Consider the following 17,378-nt stretch of genomic DNA (forward strand, 5'->3'; position numbering starts at 1 on the left):
GGAAGCTTGACTTTTTGAAAAGTAGCAGAAAAACTATTTTTCTCAGTAGATGCTTTTCAGTTTTGTAGCTGATTGTGACCAAATGCCTTTTGTTTTTTTATCAGCCCTTCAAAACAATATGAGTTCTGCAAGAGTGCTTTATGTTCACTGCTCAGTGTGTAATACAGTAAAGACGGCTGTACAGTAAACTACACACTCACTGCCGATAGCTGGAGCACACTGTAATTCACACTACTGTCTGTTCAAAATACATTAAGAAAGCATTGGGGATTTGTTGCTTTTTTTCCTGTACAATCTCGTACCATACAATGAGTACTGTGTACAGTTACACCCCTAACACACACACAATTGATGAGCGCTACAACATTTTACACAGTGAAAATCTGTAAGTAAAATCCTTAAAAAGAAAAAACAGAATTAACTACTTTATGAACAAGAACAGTAACTATATTTCACCAGTAATAAAAAGTGCAAAGTTACCATGTAGAACAATCAGCTACTGTATCAATTCATTTTTAATTATTTTAAAGAATTTTCCAAAAATATTAACACTCCTATTTTCCATAAATAAAAAGCATTCAACATAAGAAGCTCTGTCATTGAAGCGGAAGTATTATAAATATAATGAGGATCTTCAAAAATAGTATTTGACGATGACGGTCCTTGGAGTTTATAAAGCTTGAGAACCATAGGAGCTTTACCTCAGGATCAAACTTTCTTCCAAATGCTTATCTAACACTCAAAAAATAAGATAAAGATGACTGTCAGCATGCAACAGAAATGCTAATGCAATGTTCAGTGGCAAAAGATTATATGAGTATATGAATATTTGACAATGAGGGACCTCGGAATTAAAAAGCTTGAGAACCTTCAGGATCATTTAAATCCCAAACTTACTTCTAAATGTTTATAATCTAACACTCAAAATAAGATAAAGATGAAAGTCAGTATGCATCAGGAATGATTTTAATGTTAACGCAATGTCCAGTGCAAATAAATCTAAAGCAAATCCACTAAACTAACTCAGTGTGAACGCGCGAATCCACGGACGGCGCGAGCCTGTTTGATGACGCGGTCACGTGCCAGTCTCGCGCACGCACACATATCATCACCAACGGCAAATACATTCAATAAACGCAGTGAAATCTGGCCTTTATGAGAGTAAACAACATTGCGTTTTATTACAGAACACAATAACTGCGTCAAAAACAAAAGCATTGAGGAACAAATAATACGTTTAGAGAAAAGTGACGTGCGACAACAAAGGGTTAAACGAACCAATCAGCGTAAGGCTAAACGTAGAGGCTACAGATGGAGAAAACCTTACAAAACCACAAAGAACACGACTCTAAACCCAGACACATATATCCACAGAGCTTGAGAAAACACACTGGAGTGTGTGTGATGATATGTGCTCTCCGGAAGCTGCTCGACACGTACCTGAACACCGAGTCCTCTTTGCTGCTCTTCGCGGGCGGTGAAAGCCCATTTCTTTTGTTGAAGAGCTTGTGAAACAGCGTGGGCGCCATAATGGACCCACGATTTGAAGGAAAACTCCTGTTTGTGTTTAATTCCTGAGGCACACTCGACTCCAGCACACGGACTCCATTTGTGGGGCAGTCATATGACTGCCGTTAGTCACACGAGCTGCTTGGCAACGCCACTGAGCTCCGATTGGCTGTTTATCTGCTGCGCTCCCTTCCGCGTTCCTGGTTGGCTGATATTTTGGTTTTTAGACCACGTGGTCAGAATGGCTGTGTTGATGTTTTGGAGTTGCATTTGAAAGCGATGTTGTATTGTATGGAGGAACCTATTTCCGCCATACGTGAAAAACAAATCATAAATCATAATTAATACTCTCTCTCTCTCTCTCTCTCGCACGCACACACACACACACACACACACACACACACACACACACACACACACACACACACACACACACACACACAATCATAATTGCTACTCACCACAGATACACTCACTCACATAGGCACACACACACACACACACTCTCTCTCTCTCTCTCTCTCTCTCTCTCTCTCTCTCTCTCTCTCTCTCTCTCTCTCTCTCTCACACACACACACTAATTTACTCACTTGACTCAAATCATTCATCAAAATATATAATACAGACTTACTGAAACTGATGAAGGACCGAGATCTTGTACTAAAAGATTTTCTGAAGTTTAAATTGCCAATTAATTAATTGATAGACAAAAGTTTACAATGTTACATAATAGGGTTACTCGACAATTAAGAAACGCTAAAGCACACTTTTTTTATTAGTATTATTCCTCTAGAGGTAATACTACACAAATCTGGGAGCATATTAAGAAATTAATTGGTGTAAATAACACTGGATCATCAAAGCAACTACAGTTAAAGCTACATGGTAAAATATCTGAGGATCCCTTTGAAATGGCTGAAGCCTTTAAAAGATACTTCATAGACTCTGTAGATGAGATTACTCAAAGTTTCACTGAAACAAAGGATAACATTTTGGTGGACTGTCAGCTCCAAACTTCTAAACCCCAATTCTGTTTAAGTAACATCTCCGAGCAAGAGGTATTAAGGATAATTAAAACACTTAAGACTTCCAAAGCTAAGGACTGTTACAGAATGGACTCTATAATGCTCAAGTCGTTAAAGGACTGCTTAGCTCCATCCATTACAAATATCATAAACCTTTCAATATCTCAAGGGATTTTTCCAAACACATGGAAAGCTGCTATTGTGTCACCAATTTTTAAAGCAGGAGATTATCAGTAACTATAGACCTATCAGCATTTTGCCTGTTGTATCCAAGGTGATGGAGAAGTGGGTTTCAGAGAAAATAGTCTTTTATTTGAACAACAGTGACTTTAGCCTGCATCCTATGCAATTTGGTTTTAGAGCTCACCATTCAACAGAGACTGCTACCCTTTTCCTTCTGGAAAACATTAAATCCATGATGGATACGGGGGGTATTGTGGGGGCAATTTTCTTGGAGCTTAAAAAGGCCTTCGACACTGTGAATCATGGAATACTTTTTAAGAGAAACAAACACGTATCGTTCTTTTACTGGTCAGCTTAAGAACTGGCTAATTGATAATCAGATATGTGCACATTAGACTACTGACTGCCTACTGTGAATTGTTGCTTGCGAGCAGATTGTCTTGTGTCAGACTTTGAAATCTCTCATTATGTTTTAGCCTATGTTGTGTGCTGATGTTGCTTGTTACTTATTGTTGTGTGTTGTATCCGTCTTATCACTACTTTTCTATGTTGTTATTTATTTGTGGACTGTAAAAAGTCATTTTATGTTTTTTTTTTTTTTTTTTTAAATCTTGATTTTAGGTTGCCTTCATAATAACTGTCTAGGGACGACAGATGAAAATTAGCCTGTAGATAAAATAATACACAAACGGTCAAAATAATGACACACCAAGTCATATTTATGAAATGAAAATGAAATTAGGACGTAAAAAGTCACAATTATGGGTAATTTCAAACCTCATAATTATTACGTAATACGTAGTATGTCATAATTTCAAAAATGTTGTCATAATTATGACAAAAGGTAAAAAATATAACTTGGTATTTTTAATCTCATAATTATGACTTGGTATGTCATATTTATGATTCACCAAAGCATGATTGTTCATATAATGGGCATTAAATATAGCATTTCATCCTTTTTATGCACAAAACAATTTGGTAAATCAAGATTAGTTGCACAATATTCTTTATTATTTGTCTTTTAGTACTTATTAATCTTTTACACATCAACATCTAGTATAAATAATTTCATTTATAAGGTACTCTTCCAACTAAATTACATGTAAAATCTCATATATACCACTGTTGGCTTCTCGTTATCGAGACTCTGCTTTAAAATCATCAGTTGAGTTCATATTCCATAACTTGACTTCATTGTACACATGCATGTTCCATAAGTGGAGGAGATATTAATGATGCCTCTGTTTGTTTCACCCACATAAATAAGTCTTCATCTCCCAGTACAGCGGATGATAACACGATATCGCCCTCTGCTGGTCAGATCCGCTCACATGCTGGACAGGATCTACGGGAACAGAAACACATTCCCAAAGGAACATGAATCCCCTGTCAATGTCAACGTGTCTATATGGGGAATACGGGGAAAAGTTACCGGTTTGGCAGGAAATGTAAACGAGTGTGTTTGTTTCAGCCTTTGGAAAAAGGCTTCTCCCTCACACGCATCTGCAAAATCAAAAAATCTCACAGGATTCTCTGAAGATGCGCATCTGTCCGGATGATCCCGGTTTTCCCGCTGATCCCGCTGCTCAATCTGAAGACGCTTGTGGCTCGACACGTTCCGGACGCTCACGATGTCACTGAACGTCACTTTTCTGCATTTCAGCACTTTTCTTTTCTCTGCAAAACACTGAAAAGGAAAATGTTTACATTTTGTATGTTGAGTTACGATACTACACACACACACGCTCAGACAAACACACACGCTCAGACACACACTCAGACACACACACACACACACACACACACACACGCTCAGACACACACACACACACGCTCAGACAAACACACACGCTCAGACACACACTCAGACACACACACACACACACACGCTCAGACACACACACACACACGCTCAGACACACACACACACGCTCAGAGACACACACACACTCAGATACACACACACGCTCAGAGACACACACACGCTCAGAGACACACACACGCTCAGACACACACACACGCTCAGACACATACACACGCTCAGACACACACACACGCTCAGACATACACACACGCTCAGACACACACACACGCTCAGATACACACATACGCTCAGAGACACACACACGCTCAGAGACACACACACGCTCAGAGACACACACACGCTCAGATACACACACACGCTCAGATACACACACACGCTCAGAGACACACACACGCTCAGAGACACACACACACGCTCAGACACACACTCACGCTCAGATACACACACACGCTCAGACACACACACACACACGCTCAGAGACACACACACGCTCAGAGACACACACACGCTCAGACAGACACACATGCTCAGACACACACACACACGCTCAGACACACACTCAGACACACCGCCACGCTCAGACACACACACACACGCTCAGACACACACACATGCACACACGCTCAGACACACACACACACACACACGCTCAGACACACACACACGCTCAGACACACACACACGCTCAGACACACACACACACACACGCTCAGACACACACACACACACACACGCTCAGACACACACACACACGCTCAGACACACACACATGCTCAGACACACACACACGCTCAGACACACACACACACGCTCAGACACACACGCTCAGACACACACGCTCAGACACACACACACTCAGACACACACACACTCAGACACACACACACTCAGACACACACACACATTCAGACACACACACACACTCAGACACACACACTCAGACACACACACACACACACTCAGACACACACACACACACACACATGCTCAGACACACACGCTCAGACACACACACACACACTCAGACACACACACACACACTCAGACACACACACTCAGACACACACACTCAGACACACACACACGCTCAGACACACGCTCAGACACACACGCTCAGACAAGCTCAGACACACACGCTCAGACACACACACGCTCAGACACACACGCTCAGACACACACGCTCAGACACACACGCTCAGACACACACGCTCAGACACACACACACACACACTCAGACACACACACACACTCAGACACACACACACACTCAGACACACACACTCACACACACACACATTCAGACACACACACACACACACACACTCAGACACACACACACACACTCAGACACACACACACACTCAGACACACACACACACACACACACTCAGACACACACACACACACACTCAGACACACACACACACTCAGACACACACACACACACACTCAGACACACACACTGAGACACACACACACACTCAGACACACACACGCTCAGACAAGCTCAGACACACACGCTCAGACACACACGCTCAGACACACACGCTCAGACACACACACATTCAGACACACACACACACTCAGACACACACACTCAGACATACACACGCTCAGACACACACACGCTCAGACACACACGCTCAGACACACACGCTCAGACACACACGCTCAGACACACACACACACTCAGACACACACACTCAGACACACACACACTCGCTCAGACACACGCTCAGACACACACGCTCAGACACACACGCTCAGACACACACGCTCAGACACACACACACGCTCAGACACACACGCTCAGACACACACACACGCTCAGACACACACGCTCAGACACACACGCTCAGACACACACTCAGACACACACACTCAGACACACACACTCAGACACACACACACACACTCAGACACTCACACACACTCAGACACACACACACTCAGACACACACGCTCAGACACACACGCTCAGACACACACGCTCAGATACACACGCTCAGACACACACGCTCAGACACACACGCTCAGACACACACGCTCAGACACACACGCTCAGACACACACGCTCAGACACACACGCTCAGACACACACGCTCACACACACACCCTCAGACACACACGCTCAGACACACACGCTCAGATACACGCTCAGACACACACGCTCAGACACACACGCTCAGACACACACACACACTCAGACACAAACACACACTCAGACACACACTCTCAGACAAGCTCAGACACACGCTCAGACACACGCTCAGACACACACGCTCAGACACACGCTCAGACACACGCTCAGACACACGCTCAGACACACGCTCAGACACACACACTCAGACACACACACTCAGACACACGCTCAGACACACGCTCAGACACACACGCTCAGACACACACGCTCAGACACACACGCTCAGACACACACGCTCAGACACACACGCTCAGACACACACGCTCAGACACACGCTCAGACACACACGCTCAGACACACACGCTCAGACACACACGCTCAGACACGCACGCTCAGACACGCACGCTCAGACACGCACGCTCAGACACACACACGCACGCTCAGACACGCACGCTCAGACACGCACGCTCAGACACGCACGCTCAGACACAGACACACGCTCAGACACACACGCTCAGACACACACGCTCAGACACACACACACGCTCAGACACACGCTCAGACACACGCACTCAGACACACGCACTCAGACACACGCACTCAGACACACGCACTCAGACACACGCACTCAGACACACGCACTCAGACACACGCACTCAGACACACGCACTCAGACACACACACTCAGACACACACACTCAGACACACACACTCAGACACACACACTCAGACACACACACACACACGCTCAGACACACACACTCAGACACACACACGCACGCTCAGACACGCACGCTCAGACACGCACGCTCAGACACGCACGCTCAGACACGCACGCTCAGACACGCACGCTCAGACACACACACACGCGCTCAGACACACGCTCAGACACACACGCTCAGACACACACACACGCTCAGACACACGCTCAGACACACGCACTCAGACACACGCACTCAGACACACGCACTCAGACACACGCACTCAGACACACGCACTCAGACACACGCACTCAGACACACGCACTCAGACACACGCACTCAGACACACGCACTCAGACACACACACTCAGACACACACACTCAGACACACACACACTCAGACAAGCTCAGACACACACACTCAGACACACACACTCAGACACACACACTCAGACACACACACACTCAGACTAGCTCAGACACACACACTCAGACACACGCTCAGACACACACACTCAGACACACGCTCAGACACACACACTCAGACACACGCTCAGACACACACACTCAGACACACACACTCAGACACACACACTCAGACACACACACACACACTCAGACACACACACACACACTCAGACACACACACACACACTCAGACACACACACACTCAGACACACACACTCAGACACACACACTCAGACACACACACTCAGACACACACACACGCTCAGACACACACACTCAGACACACACACTCAGACACACGCTCAGACACACACACACGTTCAGACACACACGCTCAGACACGCACGCTCAGACACGAACGCTCAGACACGCACCCTCAGACACGCACGCTCAGACACGCGCGCTCAGACACACACACACTCAGACACACGCGCTCAGACACACACGCTCAGACACACACGCTCAGACACACACGCTCAGACGCACACACTCAGACACACACGCTCAGACACACACACGCTCAGACAAACACACGCTCAGACAAGCTCAGACAAGCTCAGACACACACACTCAGACACACACACATTCAGACACACACGCTCAGACACACACACGCTCAGACAAGCTCAGACACACACACTCAGACACACACACATTCAGACACACACACACTCAGACACACACACTCAGACACACACACTCAGACACACACACTCAGGCACACACACACACACGCTCAGACACACACACGCTCAGACACACGCTCAGACACACACACTCAGACACACACACTCAGACACACACACTCAGACACACACACTCAGACACACACACGCTCAGACAAGCTCAGACACACACACTCAGACACACACACTCAGACACACACACTCAGACACACACACTCAGACACAGACACACGCTCAGACACAGACACACGCTCAGACACAGACACACGCTCAGACACAGACACACGCTCAGACACACACGCTCAGACTCAGACACACGCTCAGACACGCACGCTCAGACACGCACGCTCAGACACACGCTCAGACACACACACACATTCAGACACACACGCTCAGACTCAGACACACGCACAGACACACACGCTCAGACACGCACGCTCAGACACACACGCTCAGACACACGCTCAGACACACACGCTCAGACACACACGCTCAGACACACACGCTCAGACACACACGCTCAGACACACACGCTCAGACACACACACACTCAGACACACACGCTCAGACACACACGCTCAGACACACACGCTCAGACACACACGCTCAGACACACACACACTCAGACACACACGCTCAGACACACACGCTCAGACACACACGCTCAGACACACACGCTCAGACACACACGCTCAGACACACACGCTCAGACACACACACTCAAGACACACACACTCAGACACACACACTCAGACACACACACTCAGACACACACACTCAGACACACACACTCAGACACAGACACACGCTCAGACACAGACACACGCTCAGACATAGACACACGCTCAGACACAGACACACGCTCAGACACAGACACACGCTCAGACACAGACACACGCTCAGACACAGACACACGCTCAGACATAGACACACGCTCAGACACAGACAAACGCTCAGACACGCACGCTCAGACACGCACACTCAGACACGCACACACTCAGACACGCACACACTCAGACACGCACACACTCAGACACGCACACACTCAGACACGCACACACTCAGACACACACAATCAGACACACACACACTCAGACACACACACACACTCAGACACACACACACACTCAGACACACACACACACACTCAGACACACATGCTCAGTATCTAAAAATAAACATGTGAGACCATGTTATAGGCTATATGTAATGTTATACCCAGATATGACGGCGCTACTGCAACACGAATCACCGCAGATGAGAAGCTGAACAACTCTTCATCAAGCAAACTATCGCAAATCAAAGTGAAAGTCGCAGACGCTTAACACACGGTTGTTGATGGCCCTGTTTCTCTTGAAATTTTCTTTTTACTTGTTTTATTTTAGAATCATTTTATTGTTTCTAACATTTCCTGTTCTATAGACATGCTCATTTATTTATTTTTATACCATGGTCTGGGTGAATACTCGATTTTGATTGGCCATTAAAAAGTGATAGAGGACACCTAGTAAAGGAGTTCTGGTGAAACTGACTGTTTACCGTTCGAAATTAATAAATAAATGCGCTGGCTACATCAGCTGTGAGTAACCATAGCAACAGGCAGTCAAAGTATCCGTTTACAATTTATTGTATCAAAACAAACATCTAGTTAGCCGTTATACATAGCCTACTAATACAACAGTAGCGACTTCGTTATTTCTTTTAACCTTTTTGGAGTATATGACAACTTGAGAAACGACATAAGGAGATAACACCGCTGAGCGTACTATAAATATCTCCGGTTGCTAAATAAACCGTCAGGCGTAACCAGGGAATCCAAGATATTGTTTGTAATAACTTTAGATTTCGATTGTAAAACTAATTAAAATATAAACTAATGTTTTAAAAATGTGTTATTTGGCAAGTGACCATGGTATAAGTGGGTTAATGCCCTTTGAGGTGTCCATTGTCTAGGTATTAATGGACTTCGGCGAAGGCAAATTAATGACACCATGACACCTCCGGGGCTGGCGCCACGGGGGGCGTGAGGGGGCGACGCCCCCTCAACAGGACTCTCCCGCCCCCTCAGATCACCATGAATGTAAACGGGATTTTAATGATAAAATATGCTATTTAAAAATCACATTTGCCAATTACATTTTCACACATTTTCTTATTTTTGTCAATATTAAGCTAAATTAATAATATTTTAGTTAAGGACAGTCTGTTAGGCAAAGTCGAATTTTGATTGATCGTTTGATTTTGCGTGCTCGCTCACCCTAACATTACTTTAAATGTCTCACACGGGAAAGTTCACACGACGGCTACGGACTGTAGAGCGATATTCCATAACTTCAAGGTTGCATATTGCATCATATTGTTAGTTTCTCAATGGACATTCGTAAATGGATTATAAGGAAAGAACCCACAACACCTGCTGCTACTTCTTCTGGCTCATCTGAGCTCCAAATAAGCAGTGTGGACTCTGACAATGCAGCCCCGCTAACGGCACTGCCAGTCCCTCAGCCCGCCAAAAGCAAGGACTCGCCGACGCCGTCATCGTATAGTTTACCAGAGGACCTCGGTAAAGACAAGCCAGTCCAGGTCTGTTTAAAGCAGTTTCCAAAGAAACATCAACACAAAAACGACTGTAAACGGTCATTTTCGGCAAATAGGTACAATGATAGGGAATGGCTAGAATATTCAGAGCAAGCAGATTCGGCATTTTGTGTTCCCTGTCGGAAATTTGGAGGGAGTGACTCTGTGTTTACAAGTACTGTTTTTTGCAACTGGAAGCATGCGACAGATAAAGCGAAAGGATTTTACAAACATGCTAACTGTAAAGAGCATCTGGCTTGCATGGCTATTTGGAAAGAGCACCAATTGCGATGGTCCACTGGAAAAGAGATTTCAACCCTAGTTATTTCAGATCAGCTTTCTCGAAACTGCCTTTATGTGTCTTCAATAATTGACATAATTGAATTCCTGGTATCAAACGAACTGCCATTGAGGGGTACCGTTGATTAAGTTGATTAAGTTGATGACAGAGGTGACGCGGGCAGTGGACTGTTCCTGTCTCTATTTGATTACACGCTGAGAAAAAACAAAGAGCTAGCGCAGGCCTTCAGTACAATTCCAAAAAATGCTACGTACACATCACACGATGATTTATTTCAAAATGATTGAATTGAACTGATGAGTACAATCGTGACTGAGAACATTGTTAAAGATGTTGGGGAGTCATGGTTTACAATTAAAGTGGATGGAACCAAGGACCCGACGGGCAATGAGAATGTTGACCAGAACTGCACAGTGAAAGAGAGGCTGTTGTCAGTATTGACCACAGACAAGTGAGATGTCCTGTCACTCACAAACATCGTACGTGAAGTGAACATTGAACAGGAGTGCAAACAGCTGTTTTTTTAGCATTATTGACTTTTGGGGAAATGTCCGTTCGTTTCAGCGAACCCAATAGCAACTACATGGCAGCTTTGGATGCACTGGACCCTGGTTGTGAGAACTTTTTGAATGCGGGGAAAGTGCAACTACTACTCGATTTAACGAGCACCGTCTCAGTTCAGTTGCACGTCAGTTTTGGCAAACAGGCAAGGACGAGAAAGTGACATAGGTCAAACTTCTTTCAAAGTACTCCAGCGTTTGCCAAGCCATGCCAGTGGTACTGACTGCCTTAAAACACGCACTAACATTTGGGGCATCGACTGCTATGTGCGAGAACTCTTTCTCAACGCTTAAGAATGTATTTTCTGAGCACAGACGCAGCATGCATAGACGAAAAGCACATATGATCCAGCTGGCATTTGAAAATGACCCAAGTAGAAAATTCAGAGACGAATAGAAAGAGTTACTGCTGAGGAGCTTTCACTCATCGAAGAGAAGATTGCAGCTCTACAGAGACTACAGGTAGTCTACGATCTAATATTTTGCTTATGATTTAAAATGTTTAATAATTAGTCGCAGACAGTTGTTTCTAATAAAATGCTAAAAATCAGATGTACAATAACATTACTGTCTATAACATAACATTGATGTCCATCAATGGATTTAAATAGTATTTTTCGTTTAATGAGATCTTATATACGGTATTGCAAGTCTAAAGACTTAAAAGTTTATGTTCTATATCAGTTGTGATCTAGGTCCATGTATGTTCATTCATCTGTTACGTGTTCTGGTTGTGTGGGCCTTAACCCTCTGGTCCTTCTCATTTAGGAGTCACACTTGTTATCTTCGCGATCAAAAGTGAGCGGACACCTGAAAATGAAACTACGTGCCCACATCCCTCAACACACCGTTCAGGGCCCAGGTTATTTCCCTGTGCGCCCTCCCGGTTCGTGATGAGGAGAAGGATGCGAGTCTCCTCTGCCCTGTTAGGGCACTGAGAGCTTATGTGTCCCGCTCGTCGGTCTTCAGACAGACTGAGCAGCTCTTTGTTTTGTTTGGCGGACGCTCCAAGGGACTGGCCGCATCCAAACAGAGCCTATCCAGATGGATAGTCGACGCCATAGCACTGGCTTGCACTTCTAAGGACCTGCAGTGTCCTTTGGGTGTCAGAGCGCACTCCACGAGAGGCGTGTCCTCATCGTGGGCGTGGTATAGTGGGGTTACCGATATCTGTACGGCCACAGGCTGGGCCTCGCCGTCTACATTTATAAGGTTTTACAACCTAGAGGTTCCTGCCTTACAAGCCAAGATTCTGTCTGTATAGAATTCAGTGCTATCTGCCCCGCTGTGCCGGCCCAGATGCTGAGTTTCGCTTGTGCATCGCTCACTGAGCGATAAAACAGCTCCATGGGTGTTGAATAACCTGTACTATTACCCAGTTCAGGCTGAACACGTTCACCCTGTCTGCGTGAAACACTGTTAACATAACTCGCTCCTGTAGGATGCTATTTCATGGGGAATGATGCTTGCAGCCTCTCTTCTCCGACTCTCTGTGAGTCTATGGTGATTATGCACTATATGAGCCTCGGGCTACTGCCCTTGGGACTTTGGTGTCGGATCCCAGTACGCACGGCGTTTTGCATTCTGTTCCCCATAGCGTAAGATATTACGCATTACGAGAGATACTCTCGTAAGAGAACGTACTCGGTTACTAACGTAACCTCGGTTCTCTCTAGAGAGGGAACGAGTACTGCGTATCTTGCCGTGCATACACAGCTCTGGTTTCCCCATAGCATAAGATATTATGCAGTACTCGTTCCCTCTCTAGAGAGAACCGAGGTTAAGTTAGTAACAGAGTACGATTTATCGGTCAGCTTGTGCTGAGGAGGCGGGAACTTATGGTTATGGTTATTTACATCTCCCTTTTCCAGGTAGCCTACTTTGAATGAGTGTTTATGCTTTCGAAGTTTTTAAATAAGCTTGATATGTGTTTGGGATTGGGAAGATGTAATGTTTATGTTTTGTTGACATGTCGAGTGTTTTCGGTATTATATTTCATTTTTTAGACTAAACAGCACAATACTTTATTTAAGTAGGCATTCTGTTTTCTTTGCTCACGCGATCATTCAGCATGGTGATCTGGTGTTTACTCCAAAATAAAAACTCAAGGGTTTATTTCTTGCAAGTGAAGAAATTAGGACAAAAGTATTGTAATTTTCCTATTCTATAGCGTAATATAAAATTTACTTTTGAAATATTAATTTTCATTTATACAGTAGGCTAGCATACATTTATAGGCTATATGGATTTTCCATCATAGGAATAATTATATAAATCATTATTATATTATTATAATAAATGTTTGGCATTCTAAAACACCAGTGATAATGTAATGTAGACTGAGACTCTATATCATAACTAAAAATACGTTTGAGCCCTCTTTAGGTACAAGTCAATGCTTTTTCTTTGTTCAATGTGCACAGTTCATGGGTCGAAGCCAGTTGAAGCTCTTAAATTTGAGCTCTCAGAGTGCACCAGATTGATGCATTTAACCTTAAAATGTACACAATTTTCTTTCGGAGGAGCATGCCCCCCAACCCTCCTAGAGGGACAGAGGTCCACACAACATAGTTTTACAAGATCCAATAGGAAAGAACGGTCATTTATGAACTTTACCCCAGCATGTTAATGCCAAATTTAAATGTCCTTGGACAAACTACATTTGCCTAAGGAGGGGCCAACAAGACATTGTGCCCTCTGAATTCTTAAAGTGTAAATTGCAGGTTACATTTTTCATGAAGATAATGCAATGTGCTTATTAAACATAAAGATAAGAACCGCCCACCATTGTTTTGTATGTTGTTTTAAACCAAAATGCTGAATATAATATGAAAAGTTGGTACTTTTTACAGTGATTTTAAGTACTCCCTCCCCCTTCCACTAGGCTGGGCGTGACGTCATAAAAGGGACTCCAAGCCTAGAGTTAGCGTTAGTCTAACGGCAAGTAGGCTAGCAGTTATATTGGAGACCTAACTCAGCAAGCAAAAATGGTGTTGATGAATGAAATAACTCAATTGTAAACATACTCGTGTGTGCTGGCTATGAGATTACCGTGATTCTGCCTGAAATGAGTGTAAACTATTCGCAAAACAAACGGGTTCAGGCAGCATAGGTCAAAACCAGGATGCTGCGTGAGGCACGTCAGATTAATTGATTATTTGATGATAATTCTTACTTTTCACAACGTTTTAAAAATAAAAACAGACAGTACAGTATACAGTACACATAACTTTGAATTTTATTATAATTGTATTTCATATAATATACAATAATGTCATTTTTACTTGTTATATCAAATGTGATAATTGCTAGTACATTTAAAATATCAAAATACTCCCCATAAACATTTTAAATGAAATAATGATGTCATAATATTGTGAGATTTACACCATTATGGAAACAATAGAGAATGAATCGACATTCTCTGCGATCGATTCGCGCTTGGGTAGCATTTTTCGACAAGGCAGCACAAATCGTCTGAACACCGGTCGCGGCGCGGGTCGTGCTGCTCCACTAAACTCCAAAACGCGTTCACCTCACGGCAGCACATACTCTCCACTGCTGAGTCCACACAAACACCTGTCAAACACAGCGATAGGGACATCGATCTCTTTTTTTTTTTTCTGACAATGAGCATCGCTAATTAGTTGCGATTTAGCACAGGCAATATCGCGTTCTGTCAGCAGATGCCAGCAAAAGCGCCATTGTGCCTGTGCAGTGTGTGCACCTCTGATTAGGACTACTAACACCATTTAAGTAAATAATGTCTTCAGTCGTTGTCCCTCCTTGCTATTCTACATGACGTCAAGATTTTGAAAAGACTTTTTCCCTAATGTTATCCGGGTTAGCACCAGGCTAACCTAGGCTAGCTCTCGCTACTCACCATGACAACTGGCCAACCCTCCACTCATTTTCCTCACACCAAGCATTGATAACTCTTTGAGGGCCATGATTTCTGACAATTTCCTTCCCTCTCTCATGCCTGACTGGTTCAAAATTGTCCATAGTCAAGCCACAAACAGAAAGAAACACGCTACCTTTGAAGAAACCCCAATGTTTAAATATTTACATATTGAGCACTTTAATCTACACATACATTGGTTGTGGTGGTTAACCTGCAATTTACACTTTAATCAGGGCCCTGACCACATTCATCCCCCGCACTTTTGAAAAGCTTGCTACGCCCTGTCAGATGGTGTTGCCTAGACGAGCACGAAGACACGTACGAGTAAACGTGGCATATAAGCTAAAGTTTGGACCAGGATTGTCGTGCTCGTCTATAGGCAACGCCACCTGGTTCGAAAAATATATAAAAATATATACAAACTTTAGCCTATGTGCCACGTTGACTCGTACGTGTATATATATATATATATATATATATAGTTTTTGGACAAAATTAATTAATCAGAATGTGCGAGCCATAAGACAACAATGTCTCCGCTTCACCGATCGAACCGGCAACGAGCACTTTGATCACTTGATTTAAAAAACAACACATTTCAGCGCTAGAGAACGACTCTAATTTGACAAACGAACAAAATAAATGCTCTGCTAGTTAACTGGAGATGTTTTAATTTTGTATTTGTACACAAAAATTAAATTGGTAAAAAGTGGTGATGTGTGTTAATGTGAACTCTCTCTGTATTTCAGACGCCCCCTCATCAGCGCTCGTCTGGCGCCGGCTCTGGGGACCTCGAAGGGCATTAACCCTTACTAATACTGTACAACCAGTAAAACATGTCCTGTTCTGTAGTAGACATGTTATTATTTATTTATTCATGTTGTACCAGTCCAGTCTGTTGAAAATAAACCTTGTGTTGTAAGAATTTGTTTTATTTGTTTTGAATCTATTTTGAAGCGTTTTCCCATAACTTTTGTAAATTTACATACGTTTAAAAATATTGAAATTAATATCGATATCGCAATATCACATTTTTTTCAATATCGTGCATCTCTAACTCAGACACACACACACAGTTTGAGTATTAATCACCTGTCTGACAGCTGGGGAAGGAGCGACAGGTCTGGTGTTCACAGGCGTTCTCTCCTGCGCGGATCTCAGCTCAGCTCCTGCAGCACACACATCAAATAGAAGATGAAATGGAGGTTCATCAACTCAAACACACACACACACACACACACACACACACACACACACACACACACACACACACACACACACACACACACACACACACAATCGAGTACCTGATGCCATGTCTGAGGTCAGGGACTCCGAGGGCACACGTACAGGAGACCGGCTGAGGAACACACCAGTGAAATCAGCACGCATGAGTTATGAGAACCTGAAACATGTTAAAGTGTGTGCCATCACCTGACCGCCGGCCGAGGACAGATCTCCTTCTCTTCAGGGTCTACGGAGAGTTAGAAAC

General features: G+C 44.1%; 2 protein-coding genes across 3 annotated transcripts in view; both read right to left on the reverse strand.

Annotated features, from left to right (window-relative positions):
• The window catches only part of fnip1 (folliculin interacting protein 1), a 42,648-nt gene extending 40,976 nt beyond the window's left edge, over window positions 1-1,672 (reverse strand). The window contains exon 1 of one of the 2 annotated variants that reach the window (XM_077224766.1): window positions 1,441-1,672. In XM_077224766.1, coding sequence (XP_077080881.1) covers window positions 1,441-1,529 — 89 coding nt within the window. In that variant the 5' untranslated portion in view covers window positions 1,530-1,672. The remainder of the gene's footprint in view (window positions 1-1,440) is intronic. The other variant, XM_077224763.1, reaches the window with a different exon arrangement.
• A 2,039-nt stretch (window positions 1,673-3,711) lies between these two features.
• On the reverse strand, window positions 3,712-17,366 carry LOC143733232 (uncharacterized). Its single transcript, XM_077224858.1, has 5 exons — window positions 17,321-17,366; window positions 17,194-17,246; window positions 16,979-17,055; window positions 4,153-4,407; window positions 3,712-4,065 (listed from the first exon to the last, which is right to left on the reverse strand). Exons 2-5 carry the CDS (start codon window positions 17,201-17,203, stop codon window positions 4,048-4,050), a joined length of 360 nt encoding a protein of 119 aa, XP_077080973.1. The 5' UTR covers window positions 17,204-17,246; window positions 17,321-17,366; the 3' UTR covers window positions 3,712-4,047.
• Between the last annotated feature and the right edge of the window lie 12 nt (window positions 17,367-17,378).

The sequence above is a fragment of the Siphateles boraxobius genome, unplaced genomic scaffold (assembly GCF_051911475.1).
Source record: "Siphateles boraxobius isolate OS27281-9 unplaced genomic scaffold, OSU_SipBor_1 92, whole genome shotgun sequence".
In the NCBI taxonomy this organism is placed as follows: Eukaryota; Metazoa; Chordata; class Actinopteri; order Cypriniformes; family Leuciscidae; genus Siphateles; species Siphateles boraxobius.